The sequence below is a fragment of the Brassica rapa genome, chromosome A05, assembly GCF_000309985.2.
Source record: "Brassica rapa cultivar Chiifu-401-42 chromosome A05, CAAS_Brap_v3.01, whole genome shotgun sequence".
NCBI classification, from domain to species: domain Eukaryota; kingdom Viridiplantae; phylum Streptophyta; class Magnoliopsida; order Brassicales; family Brassicaceae; genus Brassica; species Brassica rapa.
Window position 1 is genome coordinate 214,846 of NC_024799.2, and position 21,103 is coordinate 235,948.

General features: G+C 35.9%; 4 protein-coding genes across 4 annotated transcripts; 1 reads left to right on the plus strand and 3 right to left on the minus strand.

Moving 5' to 3' along the window:
- Positions 1 to 357: 357 nt before the first annotated feature.
- On the minus strand, positions 358 to 3,783 carry LOC103866371 (fumarate hydratase 1, mitochondrial). Its single transcript, XM_033292131.1, has 18 exons — positions 3,608 to 3,783; positions 3,360 to 3,518; positions 3,168 to 3,285; positions 2,923 to 3,072; positions 2,731 to 2,841; positions 2,554 to 2,637; positions 2,282 to 2,380; positions 2,150 to 2,200; positions 2,021 to 2,070; positions 1,860 to 1,941; positions 1,687 to 1,781; positions 1,536 to 1,602; positions 1,403 to 1,453; positions 1,219 to 1,314; positions 1,032 to 1,130; positions 918 to 947; positions 758 to 823; positions 358 to 609 (listed from the first exon to the last, which is right to left on the minus strand). Exons 2-18 carry the CDS (start codon positions 3,500 to 3,502, stop codon positions 523 to 525), a joined length of 1,479 nt encoding a protein of 492 aa, XP_033148022.1. The 5' UTR covers positions 3,503 to 3,518; positions 3,608 to 3,783; the 3' UTR covers positions 358 to 522.
- A 1,815-nt stretch (positions 3,784 to 5,598) lies between these two features.
- Positions 5,599 to 10,541, minus strand: LOC103866372 (kinesin-like protein KIN-14I). The gene is made up of 18 exons (XM_009144278.2): positions 10,240 to 10,541; positions 9,964 to 10,130; positions 9,757 to 9,900; positions 9,451 to 9,684; positions 9,287 to 9,358; positions 9,091 to 9,159; positions 8,921 to 8,995; positions 8,719 to 8,850; positions 8,543 to 8,624; positions 8,187 to 8,456; positions 8,003 to 8,109; positions 7,745 to 7,923; positions 7,480 to 7,641; positions 7,136 to 7,389; positions 6,891 to 7,054; positions 6,684 to 6,797; positions 6,113 to 6,609; positions 5,599 to 6,033 (listed from the first exon to the last, which is right to left on the minus strand). Exons 1-18 carry the CDS (start codon positions 10,358 to 10,360, stop codon positions 5,931 to 5,933), a joined length of 2,946 nt encoding a protein of 981 aa, XP_009142526.1. The 5' UTR covers positions 10,361 to 10,541; the 3' UTR covers positions 5,599 to 5,930.
- A 3,902-nt stretch (positions 10,542 to 14,443) lies between these two features.
- Positions 14,444 to 16,629, minus strand: LOC103866373 (nicotinamide adenine dinucleotide transporter 1, chloroplastic). The gene is made up of 8 exons (XM_009144279.3): positions 16,141 to 16,629; positions 15,946 to 16,041; positions 15,723 to 15,829; positions 15,589 to 15,637; positions 15,392 to 15,501; positions 15,071 to 15,254; positions 14,912 to 15,006; positions 14,444 to 14,830 (listed from the first exon to the last, which is right to left on the minus strand). Exons 1-8 carry the CDS (start codon positions 16,202 to 16,204, stop codon positions 14,615 to 14,617), a joined length of 921 nt encoding a protein of 306 aa, XP_009142527.1. The 5' UTR covers positions 16,205 to 16,629; the 3' UTR covers positions 14,444 to 14,614.
- Positions 16,630 to 18,612: 1,983 nt separating this feature from the next.
- Positions 18,613 to 19,749, plus strand: LOC103867723. Its single transcript, XM_009145819.1, has one exon. The coding sequence runs from the start codon at positions 18,613 to 18,615 to the stop codon at positions 19,747 to 19,749; it is 1,137 nt and encodes a 378-aa protein (XP_009144067.1).
- Positions 19,750 to 21,103: the final 1,354 nt, after the last annotated feature.

The following is a 21,103-nucleotide window of genomic DNA, read 5'->3' on the forward strand; positions in this document are numbered from 1 at the left end:
TACGTTTGTTTGCGCATGGCAAAATCTCATTTCAGGCTTTCCGGATGTATTTGAACTAAATTTTGGGCTACTTTGACATGGCCCCATACTAAATAAAATCTGATTTATAATAAAACCGATTTCTTGGCTAGTTTAATAGGCCCATATTAAACAAATTGATACAGACCAAGTTGTAAATGTATCCTAAAGCCACAAAAGGCCTTCGAAAATATTGGCAAAGCGTCAACTCATCGTCAAGTCCTACCCCAGCACCCGTATCACACTCACCAAAGCTTTACCTTATGTAACACAAGCACTCAGTCTTCTCCTTCCTTCATCCTGGCATGAATAAATAGTTTACTTTTTCTTGTTTTGGTCTAAACATGAATAGTTGCTCTTTTATTCAACATAAAAGTAACTGTGTGATACATAAAGAATTGAATCCTTCCAAATGCAAAATTTGAGTCTGGGGATTTGCTTATTTGTCATTACAACCTCTTTATCAAGAATAAAACATGGCAAAATGAAGCTTTTGGCTCAACATCAATCGGAGGGACCGATCATCTTCTCGGGAACAACAAGGGTATCAAACTCTTCAGAAGTAAGAACACCTAACTTCAGAGCCGCTTCCTGTATGATAAAAAAAATTAAACTCAGAGATTTAACAAACTGATACAGCCTAAAAAACTCTGTTTATTTTCTTCTTGCAAATCAATTTTAACCTCTTCTCAAGTAAGTTTGATTTCCTAATGAAGCATAAAGACTTTGTTGTTTTTACCTTCAGTGTCGATCCTTCTTTGTGAGCTTTCTTGGCAACTGCTGCAGCATTGTCATATCCGATTTTCTGGTAAAGTAAACAATATGGTTTAAAAATTTCGCACTGACTTAAATTTTTTTTTGTAAAAAAAAAAAGCAGAGTTACACATTTGGAGACTTACCGGATTCAATGATGTCACAAGCATAAGAGACTACACATCCAGAAAAAAAATCATTATTTCATATTGGTGAATACTTTTGAGACCAGAAAAGTAATGAGAAGAAGACCTATATACCTCGTGCAATAGCTTTGAGATCCTTTCTCTGTTGGCCTCAATACCCCTTACACAGTTTTTCTCAAACGAAGCTGAAGCATCTGCTATTAACCTCACGGACTGTCAAAGACGCAAGTTCAATAGGTTAATATATTGGTACATTTTATAAGAAATATGTGCACAAAGGGAGAGAGAGAGATTAACGTACATGCAAGAGAGCGCTTGCAATCACCGGCTTAAATACATTCAGTTCGAAATGACCATTTGACCCACCAACTGTCACAGCTACATGGTTGCCCATTACCTGCAATTTTGTAGGATGCAACTCAAAAGAGTCAGGAACAATTTAGACTCCTATGTCAATAAGAATGTACTGATCAACAGGAACTTACCTGAGCACAAACCATAGTCAAGGCCTCACACTGTGTAGGATTTACCTTCCCCTGAGAGACAGCCAACGATTAAAATTCATTTGAAAAAAAAAGTATCGACAATGACGGATATAAAGGAAGACTGCATTCATACAGGCATGATGCTGCTTCCTGGCTCATTTTCAGGCAGAACAAGTTCACCAAGACCACATCTTGGACCACTATATAAAGACATGTTTGATCCATAAGAACATATTGCAACTCTTGAATAAAGATCAAAATTAAAACAAATCCCTGAAGATTACCTTCCAAGAAAACGTATATCATTGGCAATCTTCATCAACGATGTGGCGATTGTGTTGAGTGACCCACTGGTTTCAACACAAGCATCATGTGCAGCCTGGAAAGAGCAGAAAAACTCAGAAACTGATTTCATGTAGCAACAATATAAAGCATATTATCTCGTTTAGAGGCTAACCAGAGCTTCAAACTTGTTTTCTGCAGTGACAAACGGCAGGTTTGTTTCTTCGGCTACTGCAGCAGCTATCTTTACATCAAACCTGAACAGATATTACAAAAAAAGTGGACTATGAGGAGATGAACTTGAGATGGAAATAAATATTAAAATGAGACATATACCCTTTCTTGGTGTTTAATCCTGTCCCGACCGCAGTTCCACCTTGTGCAAGCTGGCCAAACATTTCTGGCAAGTTAGAGTTCAGTGAAAATTGGACAAAGCAGATCCTCAAAAGATATCATTTCACAAACCTGATAGAGGCGGGGTAGAGTGCATGTGACTCGATTAAGTCCATACTTAACCTGCGAACATGAGGATCCAAATTTAAAAAAAAAAAAGAATTCCTGACTGCACATGAATTTCAATTTTGGTAGAGAGCATACCTGAGTAGCATAGCCACCAAATTCTTGTCCTAGCGTCAAAGGAGTAGCATCTTGAGTGTGAGTTCTTCCAATTTTCACAATATCTTTAAACTCGAAGGACTGCCAGAAAACGAGATAAGTTTGAAAGATTTCAGAATACAGAGCAAAATTAACAAACGCAAGAGATATGCAAAGAGGAATATCTAGAAGAAAAAAAAAGAACAAAGCGCAGAAGATGTTCCTTAAAACGCAACATCTACAAAGCAACTGTCAGTTGAGAAGAGAGGAGAGACCTTAGAGTCGAGAGTGGTATGCAAAGTTTTCAGACTAGGGATGAGCCTCGAATTAATCTCGGTTGCAGCTGCAATGTGCATGACCTAGACAAAACCAAAATCAATACGAGACAATTAGTATAGAAGAAACAGCTTAAGCAATTCAACAAATAGCAGTAACTAAAAGCAAAAGCTTACGGTAGGGAAAGTGTCGTTAGAAGACTGAGATCTGTTGACATGGTCATTAGGGTGGACACATTTTTCACCACGTTTGCGACCAAGAATCTCAGCTGCTCTGTTGGCAATAACCTGCAGAAAATTAAAGAGCAAAACATAAACACAATGCCCTTGTATGTATTGTACCACTAAACAATGAGAGAAGAAAGTGACCTCATTAGCATTCATGTTACTCTGAGTGCCACTACCAGTTTGCCAAACAACAAGGGGGAAATGATCATTGAGCTTGCCCTCAGCAACTTCCTGAGCAGCTTGCATAATCGCTTTCCCAATCGTTGGATCAAGTCCATACTCCATGTTAACCTAAATTAAAGTTACTCAGCTCATCACCAACCCAAAACGACAACGCATAGATGACAAGAAAATCTCCAAAACCTTTAAGAGTATAATAGGTGTACCTTGGCAGCGCACTTCTTCAAGACGCCAAAAGCGCGGACGATTGGCTCGGGCATTCGCTCGCGCTCGCCGCCGATCTCGAAGTTCTGCAGCGATCTCTGCGTCTGGGCTCCCCACAACCTGACGACGCAGAAACAACAACGATTAGACAATACTGAGATAGTCAAATGGTAAAAAAAAATGAGATCCCGAACTTATCGGAAGGAACTTGGATCGGGCCGAAGGTGTCCCTCTCCTCCCTGAACGAGGTCGAATAAGATCTCAGAGCAGTGGCATAACGCAGCGTCGCCGCGGTTGTTCTGGCGGAAAGCCGCCGTGACGCGACGTAAATCGCCATGGGGTTCTTCTTCTGCCTAATAGTAGACGAGGGAAGAAGAGTTCATCAGATTAAGCATTTCTCAGATCAGAAGAACACTGCGACTTGACGAATCTGTAAACGTACCTTGGGGAGACGAGATGGTGGAGAGTTGCGGGCGCGATGTATCACGTTGCAGAAGATAGGGCTAACAAATGGCAAATTATTATATTCCAGAAACGATTCAACGAACCAACTCTCAACTTGGTTGGTCGAATTTTGAAATGTATTGTATTGGGCCGATAAAACTATTTTCTATAGTATTAATAATGCCTTTTCTATCAGTTGATAATTCTTTTTGACAATATTCTAATAAAATCTATTCTATTAAAACAGCAGTATGACCAATTGATAAAATGTTGTGTCCAATTTAAAAATATAACTGCAATGAACTGATTAAATAGAATATATCAATATATTGTTATTTGTCCTGATATGTTAATAACTGCAACGATCCATGTTTTTGTAACTGCATTCAACTGATTAAATAGAATATATTATTATCTATAGTGATGTAACTGCATCGAACCATATTTTTATAACGGCATCAAACTGAATAACTGCATGAACTATTTGTACACTTCGTAAGTTGGAGTATCTTTACAGTTATATCATTGACATATCTTTTTATAATGATATGTTAATTGTTTCTCATAATCTGGGTTAAGAAGTATAAAATGTAATTATTAAATTACACACTTTATATTTGTTAAGAAATACAAAAGAAAACACTTATAGTAGTTTTACTTTTTATTTTCACCCCTAATATTACGAAAGAAAATATATACTCTTTTCGTTCTCAAAAGATCCATGTTTTAATATTTTCACATTTTTTAATAAAACATATTAAAACTAAGCTACAAATACATAGTTTTTTATAATTTTATATTTCTTATATTTTTAAACCAATAAGATTTTAAGAAATACAATTATTTTTTTAATTTCTCATTATTAGTTGACAAAAATTGCATTGAAAATATAGAATATGTATCTTTTTGAAACATTTTTTTATTTAGAATATAGATCTTTTAGGAACGGAGAGAGTACTATTGTCACTGATTATTACATCATAATATCTAACTATAATAAACTTTGATATATTTTTCAAAAATCATTATCACACTACAGTACACATAACTTATATTTCAATCCAAAAAATTGAGACTTATTCAATCAGACATTAATTTAATCAAATTTGAAATATTCTACACAAACATTAAGTTTATCGTTTAACAAAGCACGAGATGTTAAAATAAAGTTTAACGGGGTTTAAGTGAATTTTTAATTGAAATAAATATTCATATAAACTCATTTAGTACAATAGGTTTTAAATAGGTTGTTCGATTAATTTTTTTTATTAAATATGATCTTACTTCAAGTTAGTGAAGACCATATATATATATATAAATAGTTGAACACTTTAGAAATAAATTTTGAAAATAATTTCTGAAATGTGTACGGCACAAGTGTATAGTTATGCAACTTTACATATTTAATATATTTACTAAAAAATATTAAATTAAATTTATAGTAAGCATGAATATGATTAAAAACTCAAATAGAAAAAATTAAATTTCTCAAAAAAAAATTAAAACAAAAAATATACAAAGGGCGGGTTAGAAGCTATTAATATGTTAAAACTGTTTTTTGCTTTTTGATTTTTACACGAGTCTAACAATAATGGTATATATAATCAATACTTTTAAATTAGGAACATGACCTATTCATAGGTGTGGTCTAACTATTTTTATAAAATTATAAAATCTTTTATTAATTATTTAAAAAATATTATACAAAGAAAAACACAGATATAACTAAAAACTAAAATATAAAAACTAAAAGTTATAAAAATATAAAACAAAAATATACCCGCCCTTAAGGGCGGGTCATAATCTAGTCACTTTTTCATTTTTCAACAGATAAATTGTCTGTATTTTTTAATTTTTATGGAATGGTAGATGATCAGAAGATAGCAAAAGTTGGCAACTCAATAGAAAAAATGCATTAACTAAATATTCTGGCCTCTGATTTGAAAGAATTAAACATGCCCAGTTTTACCTCTGCAAAATCAAGGAGAAAATAAAAGAAAACTCCAAACATTACATAAAAAAATCTCAAGCAAATAGTGTTACATACAAATCTCGTTTATGTTCAGCTACTGAAAGAATATACATAGAAGAACAGACAAAAGAAGAAAACAAAACCCAAGAATGAGAAGAAGAGCAACAAGAACAAACTATTGCTGCATTCTGTAGCTATCAACCATTGTCTGTGTTATATATATAGAAACATGCACAGCCAGAAAAAAAAAAAAAAAGAAGAAGAAACCAGAGTGGAAGAAAATAATCAAATAAAGAACCAGGTGTCGACTGTATTGTATATATTTATGCGTGTGTGAGTGAATGGTCTTTCAACGTCTGACGCTTGCTTTTCGCTTCATATCAGCAGCAAGACCAACCTGTTTCGTGCCACGAGAACCATTCGCTAAAGGACGTGTCACCGTGTTTGAGTTCCTGTTAATGAAAAACTGTTAAAAAGAGATTCTATATTCTTGTTTCACAAAGAAGTTTCAATGTAGTAGGTGAAAAGAACCTGAGTTGAGGACTTCTTATCGGTCTTGAGACAGGTTTCTTTGCTTTTGTTGACTCAATAGTGCTTGTTGTCGATGACATCTTGGAGGCGGATTGGTTATATTGCCAGAGCAAGTCTGGCTCAGATGACTCACTTGTGGCTGCATCTAGATCGTCTGCGCTGCTGTTGTTGTTTCCCATGAAGATGTTGTAAGAATGTTCAGAGAATATTCTTGAACTGTCTGAAGACACATCTCTCCTGTAAAAATCTTCCGGCAGAACACTTATCCCATTGTCTGTCATTCCTCCTCCCCAAAGACTCTCCACTCTCCTCATCTCGTCTTGCCTGTTATTCACCATAACCTTATCAACCCACTCACTTGACCCGAAACTTGGGTCTTCCTCTCTGTAGGTTTGGCCTGGACTGGCTACCGGTGGCCAAGGTGGTGAGTTTACTGTAATCTCCTCCACTTCACAGCTCTCTGATTTCTTTGTCATGATACTACTACTGTTATGAATCTGCAATCACAATATCCAGTTTGAGACATGGTTTTTAAATCAGAAGACTGAGTCTGAGAAGAGCGTAGAATCACCTCTACTTCACCAGTTCTGGCTTTGTGTTTCTCAGAGCCACCAGGAGTTGTTAATATATTGTTCTGTTGTGAACCTGCTTCTTTTCTAGCGAGTGCTGCTTTAAGAGTAGCAATCTAATAACATAGCAAAGCCCAAGTATGAGTCAGTTTAATCTACTATCAGCCAAGAAACTAAAAACCATGAGATTCAGTTAAAGCATACAAGACCTGTTCCTTGAGTTCCTTAACATCTGAAGTATCATTGTTTACTCGGGCAGCACCAAGCTCAACTGTAGCTACTCTCTCCGCAAACTTCAAAGTGCTTATTGTTTCTCCAACTGCATCTGCTTCAGGACTAATGTGCACAAACATCAATGTCTTTGCTTGTCCTCCTGATATAACATATGATCACAAACATAGTTAAGAACACAACGAGTTCTAAGCTGCAAAATGTTCAGGAACAAATACTTTACCAAGAGAATCCTGAAGGAGTTGTGTGAGTTTGCTGTTTCTGTAAGGAACATGAGGGTTCTTGTGAGCTAGTGAAGCAATCACATCTCCTAAAGCAGATAGAGATTTATTGATGTGCTGTGCTTCTTTTAATCTGTCTCCAGTAACTTCGGATTTATCTACCCTTTCACTGCCTGCTAGATCCACAAGGTGCATACATCCACGAAGAACAGCTCCTGAAGTCAAGTCTCTTCCTTGAACATGAACCGTCAAGCAACTGCAAAGAAGTTGACCATAATTTGCATAAGACATTTCAAAGATTAATGGGTTCTCTCTCTCTGCTCTTGAAAATATTTTTCCCTTTTACCTATGAGAACGGCTGCTTCGATCATTCAAGGCTGTTGATCCAACAGCACGATTCTTATGCCCAAGTTTCATTAGATCAATCACGTCACATGTTGAAGAAACCGGCACAAGACTTGCATCCGGTACACTTAGACCCTTTTGAGAGCTATTCCTGATCTCTAACGTATCAAAGACGTTAAGGAATATGAAACTAAAACATATAAAATGAACTCTCTCAAACCAAAACATTAAGAAGCAGAAACATTCATGAATAAAGAAAAGGATATCTTTTGGTGCTTCCATCAGTAACCAGAAGGTCTCTGACTTGTTCATTATAAATTTCAATCATCTGAACAGCAATATCATAACGGAATGTGTCTTTTCTTTGTTCAGCAAGAAGAAACAGGTCACCTAGTGCTCTGTAATTAACTCCTTGGCTCTTCTCCGTTATATCTCTCGGTCCACTCTAGAGAAAATTATACAAGGGGAAAACATATAAGATCTCTTACATTCAAAATGTCACAATCTTCCAACTATAATCTTACCATTGTGTATGTTTTCCCGGATCCAGTTTGACCATATGCAAATATGCAGACATTGTATCCATCAAGAACAGAACGGACCAGTGGCTGCATATCAGAGAATACCTCCTCTACAAAGAGCAAGAGATATCCTTCAGAATCAACTCAATCACTGGAGAGTAAGAGAGAGGCATTTTAGTTTCTTTACCTTGAGTCGCAGATGGGCCAAAGACTTTATTGAAACTGAAGGATTTGAGTGATTTTCCATGTCTTGACGCAGTGTTAATCCCTATGCTATCGTCCTGCATGCTCCCAATTGTACTGGAAAAGCTAGATTGTCCAGGCAAAAATGGTCGTACACGACAATACACACGGATGCTACCCTTGAGGTCTTGCACCTGATTGTAAAGTTTTCGGTTTTCTTCAAGAACTCGGTGATAGCCAGAAGCAGCGTGAGCTAGGCCATGAATGTGCATGCCTGTGGACATATATTGATCCATTAATTTCAAATTATTGGATAACCAAAAACTATCTCAGAAAGTAAGAGAATAAAGATGTGAATACCAAGAGAAGAGAACTCTTCTTGAAACTTCTTCTGCATAAATTTCATACCAGCTTTTGTAGTGTAGAGTGTCTGTCTTAGTCCCTATAAAACATAAAGAGCAGTGGACACACTCAGAATCTGTGGTATGGTATCTTAAACTCGAAGAAAGTTTGAAATGGAGTAGTGTAGTGCTTACTTCTATATCTTCTTGCTGTTGGTTGAAGATTGTCAGTTGTTTAAATTGTCGATTTTTCAACTCTTCATCAAGAACCAGGCTTTTCTGATTGGTTTCGTCTTTCTTTATTGCTCTGAAACTCTTCTCTTCCCTCTACAATGACAATCAGCAATCAGTGAAATTCCCAAACCTATCTTTTACAGAAAAAGTGTGAAGACTTTACCTCTCTTGCACCAACAGGTTTATGAAATGATCTGCTGTTAAGTGAAGAAGTTGATTCTGATGGGGCTGCTTGGGCCTTCATGTGACAGGAATATTTTGATTAGAAGAGTTTTGACACAACCGAAAAACATATTTTATGAACCAAGAGACAGAAGAAAGTTAAAAACATACCAACTTATACTGGTTTGTAACTCGATTTTCAAACTCCTCGACAACTTTGCTTAGCAGAGATTCAATCAGCTGTTATCACAACATTAGGCCGTTAGATTAAGAACATAACAAAGCCACATTACTTAAAGTAACCAGAAGAAACAGAAATGCCAAAGTTATATAACTTAGAAATTAAGTGAAGTCATTTGATACTCACTTTGGGCACTTCCTCAGGCCTTTTATCTGATAGAACAGCGCGGACCAGTGTGCTCAATGAACCTGAATTGGACTGAAAACAGAAATACAAAGACACTTAATACATCAAGCACTCTACTTCAGAAGACAGTACCAACAACCAGAGACACAGTTAAAGAGGCTAACCAGGTTGTTAGAATCAGTCTCAGAAGGAGACTTCTCGTTGTTGATAGAAGAGGTTCTGGATAAAGAGTTCATGAAGGGCTCCGAGTTTTTCCTCACGAAAGATGATGCTTTAGCCAGTGAAGGAGGCTTAATGCCACCACCAAACTTCCAAACACCAATTCCACCACTTTGTTTCCATTCATCATACGACTTAATTGCCAAAACACAATTCACTATACGAGAAGCTTTTCCTCCCTACAAATTAAAAAAAAAAGCCTATCAATGAGCAGTTCTTGAAGATTCTAAACAAGTTTTAAAAAATCATACTTGCTCAAGATCAGAAGCTTCAAAAGTAGGAAAGCCCATATCCTGGATAGCAACAAGGAAGTTCCTAACATTCTCAAAATACTGAAACGCTGATAAAGGAGCTCCATCAGCAACAAGAACCGCGTCACAAGGACCTTCCACAACCTGATCCAACAAACTAATAATCAAAACCTGTTCCTACAAATCAAAGCTGGAAAAGTTAGTTACCTTGGAAACAGCACCAGGGTGAACCTTATTGAGGACTTTGCAAAGGATGATTCCACTTCTTAAACCAAGCCTAAAACCTTCTTCCGTTGGCTCAGCAGGCAGATCTTTAGCTCCCACCACTCCTACCATCTTCCTCAGCCAATTAGCCGCCTCGTATCTCCTCGATGCTACACAAAATTCACAAGATCCACATTTATATATTCAGCAAAATGATCCAAAGCATTCTCTGTAATCATCAGCTAGACGCTAAGAGGATAATCATAAATGGAGTATTACCAGCTTCTTCAGCACGACGAGAGTCTAGATCATGATCTCTAAGGCCGTTTCCGTGTTGCTGCAACACATCCTCCATTACTGATGCCACCGTGAACCTCATTGCTCCATCCTCCGTCGTCATCTACCCCCTCCCCCGTCTAAGTTGCTCCAGAGAAAATGGAGAGAGAGAGAAATTGAGTTTATTATTATGATGAAAAAGGTAATGTGAGAGAGAGAGAGAGAGAGTCTCCTTTAGTATATAGCAATTGAGAGGAGAATACTCATAAGCACCATGAATGAATGCTCTCAAATACAAGGTTGTAAAGCTAAACTCTCTCTGCTTTATACTCTGTCTTCTTCACTCTTCCTTCTCATTCTCCGAACCTCCAGCTTCGGAGTTTATTAAAAACAAAAACGTATTTGAAGTTTTTTTTTTTTGCTCTTTTTTTCCCGCGCGTGTGGAGCAAGCGAGAATCTTTTTCGGTTAAGCCTCCCACTACCGTTTGGATTTTCTAACCTTACTTACTATTTCTATCGATTTTTAAGTTTCTTACTAATTATTTATTTATTGTTGCGTGAATTGGATGATAAATGATAGTTGTTGTTGCTATTATTATTAGATTTCTTTAATTATACTAGTATAGTCTTTGTCGAATCCAAATTTTATTGCAACTTTTTTTTCCTTGGAAGCAAGATATTAAAATTGTCATTTGGAAGTAAAATATTTGGGATCGTGTTTTGATTGTATTATGATTATCTTTTGATGAACATAGTGCAAATCTAATGTGGTAATTGATATGGCTAATTATTAAAAATTGTTTTTTTTTTGTTTTACTAGTGTTTAGTCTACTGCATTTTATTAATTTTAAGGAAATTCAGATATTGGTTATATGTAAATTTCTCAAGATTAATTAAGAAGAGGGATCGTTAAAATGGGCAACAAATCGATGTAGATGGAACAGTAGTTGTGAATAAGTTGATTCCATGTGTCTTTGCAATGCTTTAGAAGCAAAGAAATAAGGTTTTACGTTAGCATTGAGTGACCTAAGCTAAACATTTAATTACAATGAATGCTTATTTATTTTTTATAAAGTTGTTTGTTATATAAGTAGTAGAATGTTTGGCGAAACATTCCTTTCCTAATACACAGTTACTCCATTTAGGTCCATTACCCAATCTCTTCACTATTTTATTCCCCATTTTTTCTAGTAAACGATCCATTTCATTACATTTGGTAAGTTGCATAGGATTCTTTCCCCCAACTAAGTTATATATATAACGGTTGGCTCATTACTTTACCTTTTTTGTATATATAGTTAACTCTTTATTATTCCTAAATATAGTACTTTTTAATAGTACTTAGTATTTTCTTAAACAACAAATATAACATAGTAAGTATTAGCATGATCCTAAAATATATTACCATCTTGATACATGATTAAAATATTTATTTTTAAGTCGAGAAAATATGAAAAGATAAAAGTGAGAAAACTATTCAATGAATTTCATATGGCTAATTTGTTTTTTGTGTTTTTGCTTTAACTTTGGAATATGACTCATTTATTAAACAATGTTGTATACCAGATAGATTTTTGGTCTTTAAAAAAGACAATTAGACAAATATATATTGATTAACTGGTAATGACAAATCCTGTGATTAATAATTTGATCATTTCTTTTTTGGTCCATAACGGACGCACTTAGTTGATATGGAAATTTATTATAATCACGGTCTGAATTCCATGTTGATAATAAAGAAAACATTGTATATGGGCAACATATCAACATCCGACGGTGTCGATGAGATCACCACACCACCAAACACTGACGGCAATATTTTTGATTAAGACATCCGGTTAGGCGATTACATATTAGATTTTATAGTAAGGTTATAATAATCTTATTTAGAAAAGGAAAAGCGCATAGACGAACCGAAGTGGGTTAGCTTCAACGTTCAAAAAATTCAAACTGCTGCCTCGGACCCGAACTTAATCAGGTTGGGAATGCGAGCCTAGCAGGTAACCCCACGTAGAGCGTTTCTGACGGGGACCACGTCGCACAAAGAATTCAACTATGGAGGGTACTACGACCGACGGTTTACCTAAGTCAATAGCACAAGCGAATAGATTTTTGACACGTCTCTTATTGACATTTTCTATTCAGTCGTTTTGTATTAGCAATGACCACTCGCCTGAATAATTGAAAACTATATATTTTGAAATTTCAAACTGTTACCTGATCAAAGAGTCGACTAATAAAATATATTTTTGACTTTGGTTATGAAACATAAGAATTATTTATATATTGTCCTTATGTGTAAACATAATGATTTACTGCATTTACCTTTATAAAAACTTTAGGTGGTTAAACAAAATTGAGGAGAAAGAAAAGAATAAAGAGGAGAAACAGAGCATGTGAGATTCAATCATACTTCCAAGAAGACAGTTTTGATGTTTCGATGCCCCTTTATTTTTCTGGTGAATTAAAGCATCTTTTTATCTCCTAATAATCCACTTTATTCCATTGTTTTAAAGAGATTAACGAAAAAACATTGATATTTTGTATATATCAACAATGATGATAACAATTATTCTGATTATACTTTCCAAGAAAAAGATAGTACCTAACATGGACACTGCTAAGAAAAGCTACATCTTGCACTATAAAAAATCATTACTAGAAAGAACTGTTTTAACTAGTATTAGCATTGTAAATTTGAAAAGAAAAAAAAATCATGCGGCGTCATTTATCCATCATCCTTGTGTTTTGCACTGGAATCACGACATGAGAGATGATGAGTAATATTGATTAAAGCATCAGCTTACTTAGGCTGCAACTTGCAACTGGAATGACATTTTTTGAAATAAAATCACTTGGAATAGATCATTCCATGGAATTCTATAAATTAGTTACCGTTTATCATGAAAGTTTTCAGAACACAATTCTAAGCATTTCATTTTTGGAATGAAACAAAAAAATAAATCATTTGTAAAAGTATTCATTTTATTCATAATTCTAAACTGTCGTGAATGCATGGAATGTGTGAAATTTCTATTGCATTTATAATTTTAGTTTTTATTCCATTTTTAACATCATTCCAATTTTTATATTCCACAAAATAATCATTTTTTATTCTTAATATTCATATTAGGAATAACCAGTTACACCTTTAATTTTATTACTGTAAAACATGATATATTTTTGTCATTTTTATATTAGCATATAGTGTTGGTCAAAAAAGAAATTAGTATATAGTAAGAGTATATCACATGATTCACATCCTATGAAAAAGAAGAAAGAATTTTTGAATTGATGATTTCACCGCACTCACATCACATGTAATGCCGATCCGATCCGATCCCACAAACAAACATGGTTGTTAAATCGTATGGAGCTAGCTACTACGTACAGAATGCTGCGATCACATGTTGTCATGACTATGATGCTTCTTCACAAAAGATGTACTTTCGATTCATATGATTCCTTTTTCATACTTTCTTTTTTATTTGGTTTCCCTTTTTCGGTTTCTTTTTTGTTGTTTAGCTTAATCAGGAATTTCGACAAATAAAACTTGTATATATAAAAAAAAAAATGTATGCAAATGTGTGGACGTCGAGGAGCAGGCACGTCCTTAGTATTGAAAAATCATACATCATTTCATGTGTTGGTTTCCTGTTTAGAGAGTTCTGCCCTATTCATGTAATAATGCACACTCTATTTCTACTTCACTAGGTCGCAGGATTAGGTGCCTAAATGAAGATGAAGATATTTGTTGGATTGAGCAAAGCTGTGTCCCCATATGTTTCTTGTCTCCCATCTCAATTTTTTTGAGCTGAAACAGTATGATGGAGCAGAAATGAAAATAACAAGTGGCGATTTATATTTTCAAAAACGCTAGGCGGTTAGAGCATTTGAGCTTACAAATGGGCTCAAGAAAAATACTATAACCAAATGTGGTGAACAGTCTAGTAGTTAAATGTTGGTTATATATCACAAGCTACATCTTACAGGAGTAACATGAAGTCCAGCTGGTCGACCATCACTGGCGACTTGAGAGACCACAAACTCTCTCTCTTCATAAAAATATGAAAAGAAACAAAAAAAAAAAAAAAAAGAGAGAGAGATAAAAGAATCAGTCTCTCCAGGTTTCTCTTCTTAAGAAACCACTACACACACATCTTCTGATTTTTCCAACAGAAACATAAAAGCATGTGAGCTGAATCTAAGGCTTTGTCCAAAAACGTAACTCATGTTTTGATCTATTCAACCCCCAAAAAGGGAGTAAATAAACTTCTTTAATTCTGTAAAAATAACCCTGTTTACCTCTCACTTAACCACACATCTATTCGTCATCATCATCATCATAAAAAAAAACAATCTAAAGTATAGAGCTTAGCTATGAAGGTAAGTGAGTGACAAGGAAACGATGAACCATTTCGAAGCTAGTGAAAGTGATAGCAGCAGCAGGAGTTGTTCTCAGGAGATTAGTGGCACATCCTCTGTAAAAACCCCTAACACCATCTTTCTCAAACACTTTCTTTATGCAATCTCTTACCCCCGAGTAACGTTTCTCACTATGGTGTCCTTGCTCCTGAAGCCTAGCTCTTACCACCTACAGATTCAACACGTCATATATACTAAGCTGAATACCGAACTATAAGAAATACGGGACGATGGAAGTAGAGGTTTGTACCTCGTGCGGGTAAGTTAGTGTGGAAGCAAATATCTTTGCAATTGAAGAGGCAACTGCTACATCACGAGCATTGAGATCATCGATTGATTTGTTACCTGTTAGGTTTACACACTTTCAGTCTCATCTTATCCACAAAGACTAATGGGATAATAAAATTACCTTTGTTGGCCAAGTAGGTTTTGACCAGCTCATAAGTAGGAAACTGGATGGCAACGTGACTGATACCAGCTAGTGCAGGCACAAGTCCACTGTACAACCCGCGGATCCCTTCCTCGTAAGCTATTCTCCTTAAAGCAGAGAGTGTACTCTTGTATGGCACTACACCCTCTCTCATTCCTTGTGTCTGGAAGACGAATCAATATTCTAAATTTACATCTATGTGCGGTGAGGTTCTATAGGAACAAATGGCAACGCAGCTTGGTACAATTTTTGCAAATTAACAGTTCCTTTATTTTCACTAAAAATGAAAAGAAAACGGACCTGAAGACGAGTCTTGACAACCCAAAGAGGATTAGTGGCAATAGTAGTAGCAGCTCCAGCACCAGAGGCAGCCATTACGTTAGCACCAACGCTAAATTTGTGATCCTTATCTATTATTGTATGTTAAAAATAAAGAATATTAATTACACTTTTGATAGCAAACAAAGAAACAGGAGCAGAGGCAAGTAAGGACTAACCATTTGAGATTAAAAAGCTCTTGAGCTGGTCATACATTGTAAAATAAACCTGCCAAAAAAGAAAAATTACAACTTGTTTAGAACAAGAAAATCTACTTAAGTTCCTCCAGGATCAAAAGTTGTAACGAACTCACCGCCCAATTGGAGAGAAGAGCCATGACGGTAGGGGAAAGACCACGGTATAAGCCACGCATGCCTTCTTGCTTGAAGATCTGCTTAAGACTCCCAACAATTATACTACCTGACCGACCAACCAAAGGACAAGACAAGACAAGACAATCATCGGGGTCATGAAACAGAGCATTTTGGTGGGTGACAAGAAGACATATATAGAAAAGAACAAAAAAAAGGAGAAACCTTTGATGTTGGGATGAGCAAGCTTAGGGAGGCCATGAACCTGAAACCTCGTTTTAATAACGTCAAGAGGACACACAAACGTTGCCGCAAATACCCCTACCCCCAATCCAATCCCCAACAAACAAACAAAAAGTATTCAGCTTTCTAAATCGAGAGGAGATAAGTTTCAATTTCCTTACTAGATGGGAGAATTACCGGCGGCGGCACCGGCGGCGGCATTACAGAGGACATTGGTAGTAGGATGAGAATTAGCGGACATGTCTTGGATCTGAACGGATAAGAAGAGACTTGTGGAAGATTACTTTCGAAGAAGAGAATGACAAAAAGGTTGATTCCTCTCTGGAGAGGGATATGGCGGCGGCGAAGCAGCGTCGCATGGCCGAGGAAGAGGATCTCGAGTCAGAGTCGGAGTCTTATGTCTCCCTCTCTTACGATAATCTGAGTCAACGGAGTTAAAAATGAATCTGAAGGAAGATGATCATATCAATTATACGACAGAACAGAACAGAACATGGGGAAGAATCTTTAGAGAAACAGAACAGAGCCGTGTTTGTGTTTTTTTTGTCTGTTCAACGAGAGGAGAGGAGAGGAGGGAGAGACGACGAGAAAAATTCAATTGTTTTTATTTGATTGGCTCTCGTTTTTCTACGAAAAAAAATTATTAAACGAATCAGAGCCAGACCCAACCAACTAACCAATCACCAAACTCTGGTCCCGTCACCATGCCGTAAATGCTTGTAATAATTTTATTTTATTAATGCTTAATGGATGTGTGTGTAGGCTTGGCTTGACTTTATGGACCTCACCTGACCATGTTACTTTATAAGCCTGGCCTATTAATATGGGCCAGTAGAATTCCAATTTGGGGTGGTCCTCTTCCCACCTCCACCATCAATTTCTATCTATTTACTAACCCATGAATTTTTGTTTAATGGTTCCAAATACTGACTTTTACTTTGGGCGTAAGGATTATTTACTGGGCTTCTAAAGATCTATAATTACAAAGTAAACTGTTGAGTTAGCCTGGACGTCGGAGCTGTTTCGGTTGATTCGAATTTCCGATTTTCGATATTATGCTCGTAAGTCTCGTCCGGATTTTACTAATATTGGATCCGTTTCAGTTTCTTCCAGATTTAGTTTGGATCGGATTATAACCGATGTTTTAAATCGTTCAAAAATATTTATTTAAAACCTAAAAAATTAAAGAAAAAAAAATTAAATTATAAAATTTATTCACAAATCTAATTAAAAATTAGTTAAACTATCAAAACTAACTAAAAATTATTCAAAATAAAAATAAATCAAACTACAAAATCTTTAGAATGCTATAAAATATCTAAATTACTTTAACATATATTAAAAACATTAACACATCTATCATTGAGTCGCTGTATATGATGTAAGCAATGACGGTTCTTAGAGCATCTCCAAAAAAGAACTCTATTTTGAAGTTTCCAAAACTCTATATTTGAAGTTTCAACATGTTCTTCTCCAAAAGTAAAACTTCAAACCTAACTTCAAAATTATTTATATTTTACACTATGGTCCTTATATTTGTCATAGTTGATGTAAATTCATAAAACTTCTATAAATAACTAGTACATATATATAAATATTACAGAAATGTTAACTAAAAAAATCTTACACTAAAATATAAAATTATAAATAAAAGTACATAATTAAATATTAAACTGCAAGCAAATATTACATTACTAGGATAAGACCCGCGCCTTGCGCGGGATTAATTTATTATTTTTATTATATTTTGGAGAATGAAACAATAGTTTGGCTTCATTTGGATTACGGGTGTTCAATCCGGATATCGGATTGGTTTCGGTTCGGTTCGGTTTTTTCGGTATTTGGTTAGTAAAATATAACTACTATTCTAAATCCATATGTACTTTGATTTTAGTCTTTCACATATTTTTGAAAGATTTCAACTGGACGACTAAATTGATCAGCCAATTTTGTTGCTTTAAATCATTAGTGTTTATATATATATATATATATATATATATTATTTAGTTTGAATATTTATTAAATAAAAATTCATATGCGTTATATTTTATGATCATTTGTAACTTATTATAACAAAAAAAAATAATCTATTGATCACAAAATTTTCAGAGTGGGAATATTCAAATTTCTAATAATATATAGACGTTTTGAAAAATTCAAATATAACATATAAGAAAAAATATAAATGTTTTAATTATATATTTAATGTGATTTTTTAATATCTTTCAATAATATAAAATTAAAAAAAAAGAACTAAGATACCAAAATTGTTATCAAATATTTATTATTCATAATAATTAATTTTCATATATACGTTAATCATATTAGGTAATTTCGTAGATTCTAATTAAGGAAAGTGCAAAAAAAAAAATTTGGTAGATTATTTATCAATTCGATAGTTAGTTTAATAAAAAATATAATGTAAGTCAAGATGGGCAACCTATTTTTCTAAGAATAGTATATTTTATATAGTCATTTATTAAATGAGAATTTATAATCATACAATTCAATAATCATTCATATCATTTTATAACTGAATATTTAGATAACTTTTTCTCTCTCTTCGCAAGGCGATCTCTAGAATTCTCTAGGAGAAAAACGAAACTCAACTCGATCTTCGATTCTACCCCAATCAATCACAAATTCATCATGCAATCGGAGGATAAACACCAAGAGCAGGATCAGAATCATCCCTATCAGCAACCAGATCCGACGAGGGTGATATGGAAGGCGTTACAAAGGATGAAGCTCGGAGCTGATAGATCGAGATGGTCTGTTCATGATGAAGCCCAGAAAGAATTCGAAAAAGATCATCGACTCTGCCTTGTAGCCAAAGGCCTTAATATGGAGCATCAAAACTCGCCTGGAATCAAGGTAGCTCTACCTAAGACTTGGCAACTTGTTGGTAAAGTAGAGGGTCAGATTAACGATGATGGAACTGTCAACTTTTACTTCGATACCGAACACCATCTACTTATGGTCCTGGAGAAACAGCCCTATACGTATCGAGGATGGCTGGTGGCGTTGGATAGGTGGACCAACAGAGACAGTCCGACCTTCTTAAAACAGATACCCTTCAAAATCCGAGTTGAAAAGCTTCCTGATGTCTACAGGAGACATAGTATTGTCGAAAGTATCTGCTCAAAGTTGGGACATGTCGAAGAGGTCACAATTGTCGAGCCTTCTATCTTCAGAGAAGCTGAAGTTACTGTCAAGGTGCATTTTGATGTTGATGATCAGATTACCCTAACGCGAGAAGTTGAAATTATTAAGGGTAAACCTCCGGTGGAGCTTGATTTTCGTTATGAAGGCCTGCAGAAGTTCTGTCTTCTCTGTGGGAGTCTCAGACATGAATATGAGATATGTAGTGAATTCTCTAAGATGCAACCACGCCAATTTGAACTGATGGATATTGGAACTAACCCATATGCCTCAGTTCAGGTGAGAGATGCGGCCATCAGAGAGTACATCACTATAAAGGAGATTGGAGAACCCTCTGGTACTGCTACTGCTACTCTTATGCAAACAGAGCCGACTCCTGCACTTTCAGCTCCTAGACAGATGGCACAATCAAGGGGCCAAGGAATAGTCATAAACCCAAATGAAGCCGCTTCAACTCAAGCTCATCCGCAAGTCGTCCCAGCTACCTTTGTTCCAGACCAACGATCGAAGAGGAAGACACCAGATGATAAAGAAGAACAAGCTTCAACATCAGCAAAGCGTATTGAAACAGAACAACCCAACTATGGTTCGGTGGTTATCCTTAAACCACAAGGAGAACCATGAAGCTCTTGCATTGGAATTGTCAAGGTTTAGGAAGCCCCTTGACAATTCCACATATAAAAGATATCAGGAGGTCTCACAACCCTGATATAATGCTTCTAGTAGAAACTAAGAATGTAAATAGTGTTGTGCAAAACCTAGCTAAGGATCTTGGGTATAAGAATGTAGAAATAGTACCAGCTAGTGGGAGTAGTGGTGGGGTAGCCATATTTTGGAGTGACAGGGTTAAGTTATCTTTTTTGAGAAACCCTGACTTGTATTGTACTCATATGACTGTGGAAGATGGCGCCAATACTTTTTGGTTGACCTATATATATGGAAACCCTGTTTTAAAGTATCGTCAGAAGCAATGGTCTCAGCTAATAGCATCTGAAAATGCAGGTTTTTTGGAGCATAAGCCTCGTGTACTAATAGGTGACTTCAATGATATTAAAAGAAGTGAGGAGAAGCAAGGAGGCATACCAAGGACTGTTCGTTCATGTTCTTTGTTCACTCGCATGCTTACTGTACTTGGCCTTCATGACATCAAGACTTTAGGTGGGCGCTTCACTTGGTTCGGAAAAAGATCAAACTACTCCATTATGTCCAAGATTGACAGGGCTGTCGCAAACTGTAATTGGTTAGATATGTATCCTTTGGCCACTGTCTCTCTTCTTCCCTGCATTGGGTCAGATCACAGGCCTTTGCTTCTCAATACTGATGGCACAAAACACAAAAAATCCTCTTTCTTTAGATATGACAGCAGGTGGAGGCTCTATCCTGGTCTGAAGCATGTGGTTGAACAAGCTTGTAATCAAGAGAGTTCCAACATATCCAATGGGAACATTCATTCAATCATCTGCAGTTGCCGAAGGGCCTTATCTAAATGGAGGAGTAAGCAAAATACTAATTCGGGGAAACTCATTCAAGAGCTCAAGAAAGAAATACAACGGGTATATGATTCCCCGGTTATAGATTATGCTATGCTTACTGCTTTAAAGGCAAAATTGCAGCTTCAGTACAGGCTTGAAGAGGAATTCTGGAGAACAAAAAGCCGGGTGCTCTGGTTGCGAGCAGGGGACAAGAACACCAAGTACTTCCACAACAAAGCGAGACAGAGAAGGCACTATAACAGGATCAATCACATTCAAGATGATCAAGGGAAGCCATTCTCCAGGGCAGTAGACATTCAAAAGCATATAGAAAACTATTTCCGTACGTTATATAAATCTAATGGGAGCTCCCTTGATAGAAGTCTAATGAATGGTATTCCTGTAACAGTATCTGCGGAGATGAACCGAGCACTTACTGCTCCAGTTACTGAGAAGGAAGTGAGGGATGCCGTCTTCAAAATGAACCCTGAGAAGGCCCCTGGACC

Coding starts and splice junctions, on each gene's coding strand:
- LOC103866373 (XM_009144279.3), bottom strand. CDS start 16,204: ATGTCCGCTAATTCTCATCCTACTACCAATGTCCTCTGTAATGCCGCC. Junction 15,830..15,945: donor TGCTCATCCCAACATCAAAG/GTTTCTCCTTTT, acceptor TTGGTCGGTCAG/GTAGTATAATTGTTGGGAGT. Junction 15,638..15,722: donor CTCTTCTCTCCAATTGGGCG/GTGAGTTCGTTA, acceptor CTTTTTTGGCAG/GTTTATTTTACAATGTATGA.
- LOC103867723 (XM_009145819.1), top strand. CDS start 18,613: ATGCAATCGGAGGATAAACACCAAGAGCAGGATCAGAATCATCCCTAT.
- LOC103866372 (XM_009144278.2), bottom strand. CDS start 10,360: ATGACGACGGAGGATGGAGCAATGAGGTTCACGGTGGCATCAGTAATG. Junction 9,901..9,963: donor ACCCTGGTGCTGTTTCCAAG/GTAACTAACTTT, acceptor TTGTTGGATCAG/GTTGTGGAAGGTCCTTGTGA. Junction 8,625..8,718: donor AACAGCAAGAAGATATAGAA/GTAAGCACTACA, acceptor TATGTTTTATAG/GGACTAAGACAGACACTCTA.
- LOC103866371 (XM_033292131.1), bottom strand. CDS start 3,502: ATGGCGATTTACGTCGCGTCACGGCGGCTTTCCGCCAGAACAACCGCG. Junction 2,842..2,922: donor GTAACATGAATGCTAATGAG/GTCACTTTCTTC, acceptor AATTTTCTGCAG/GTTATTGCCAACAGAGCAGC. Junction 948..1,031: donor TCTCAAAGCTATTGCACGAG/GTATATAGGTCT, acceptor CTGGATGTGTAG/TCTCTTATGCTTGTGACATC.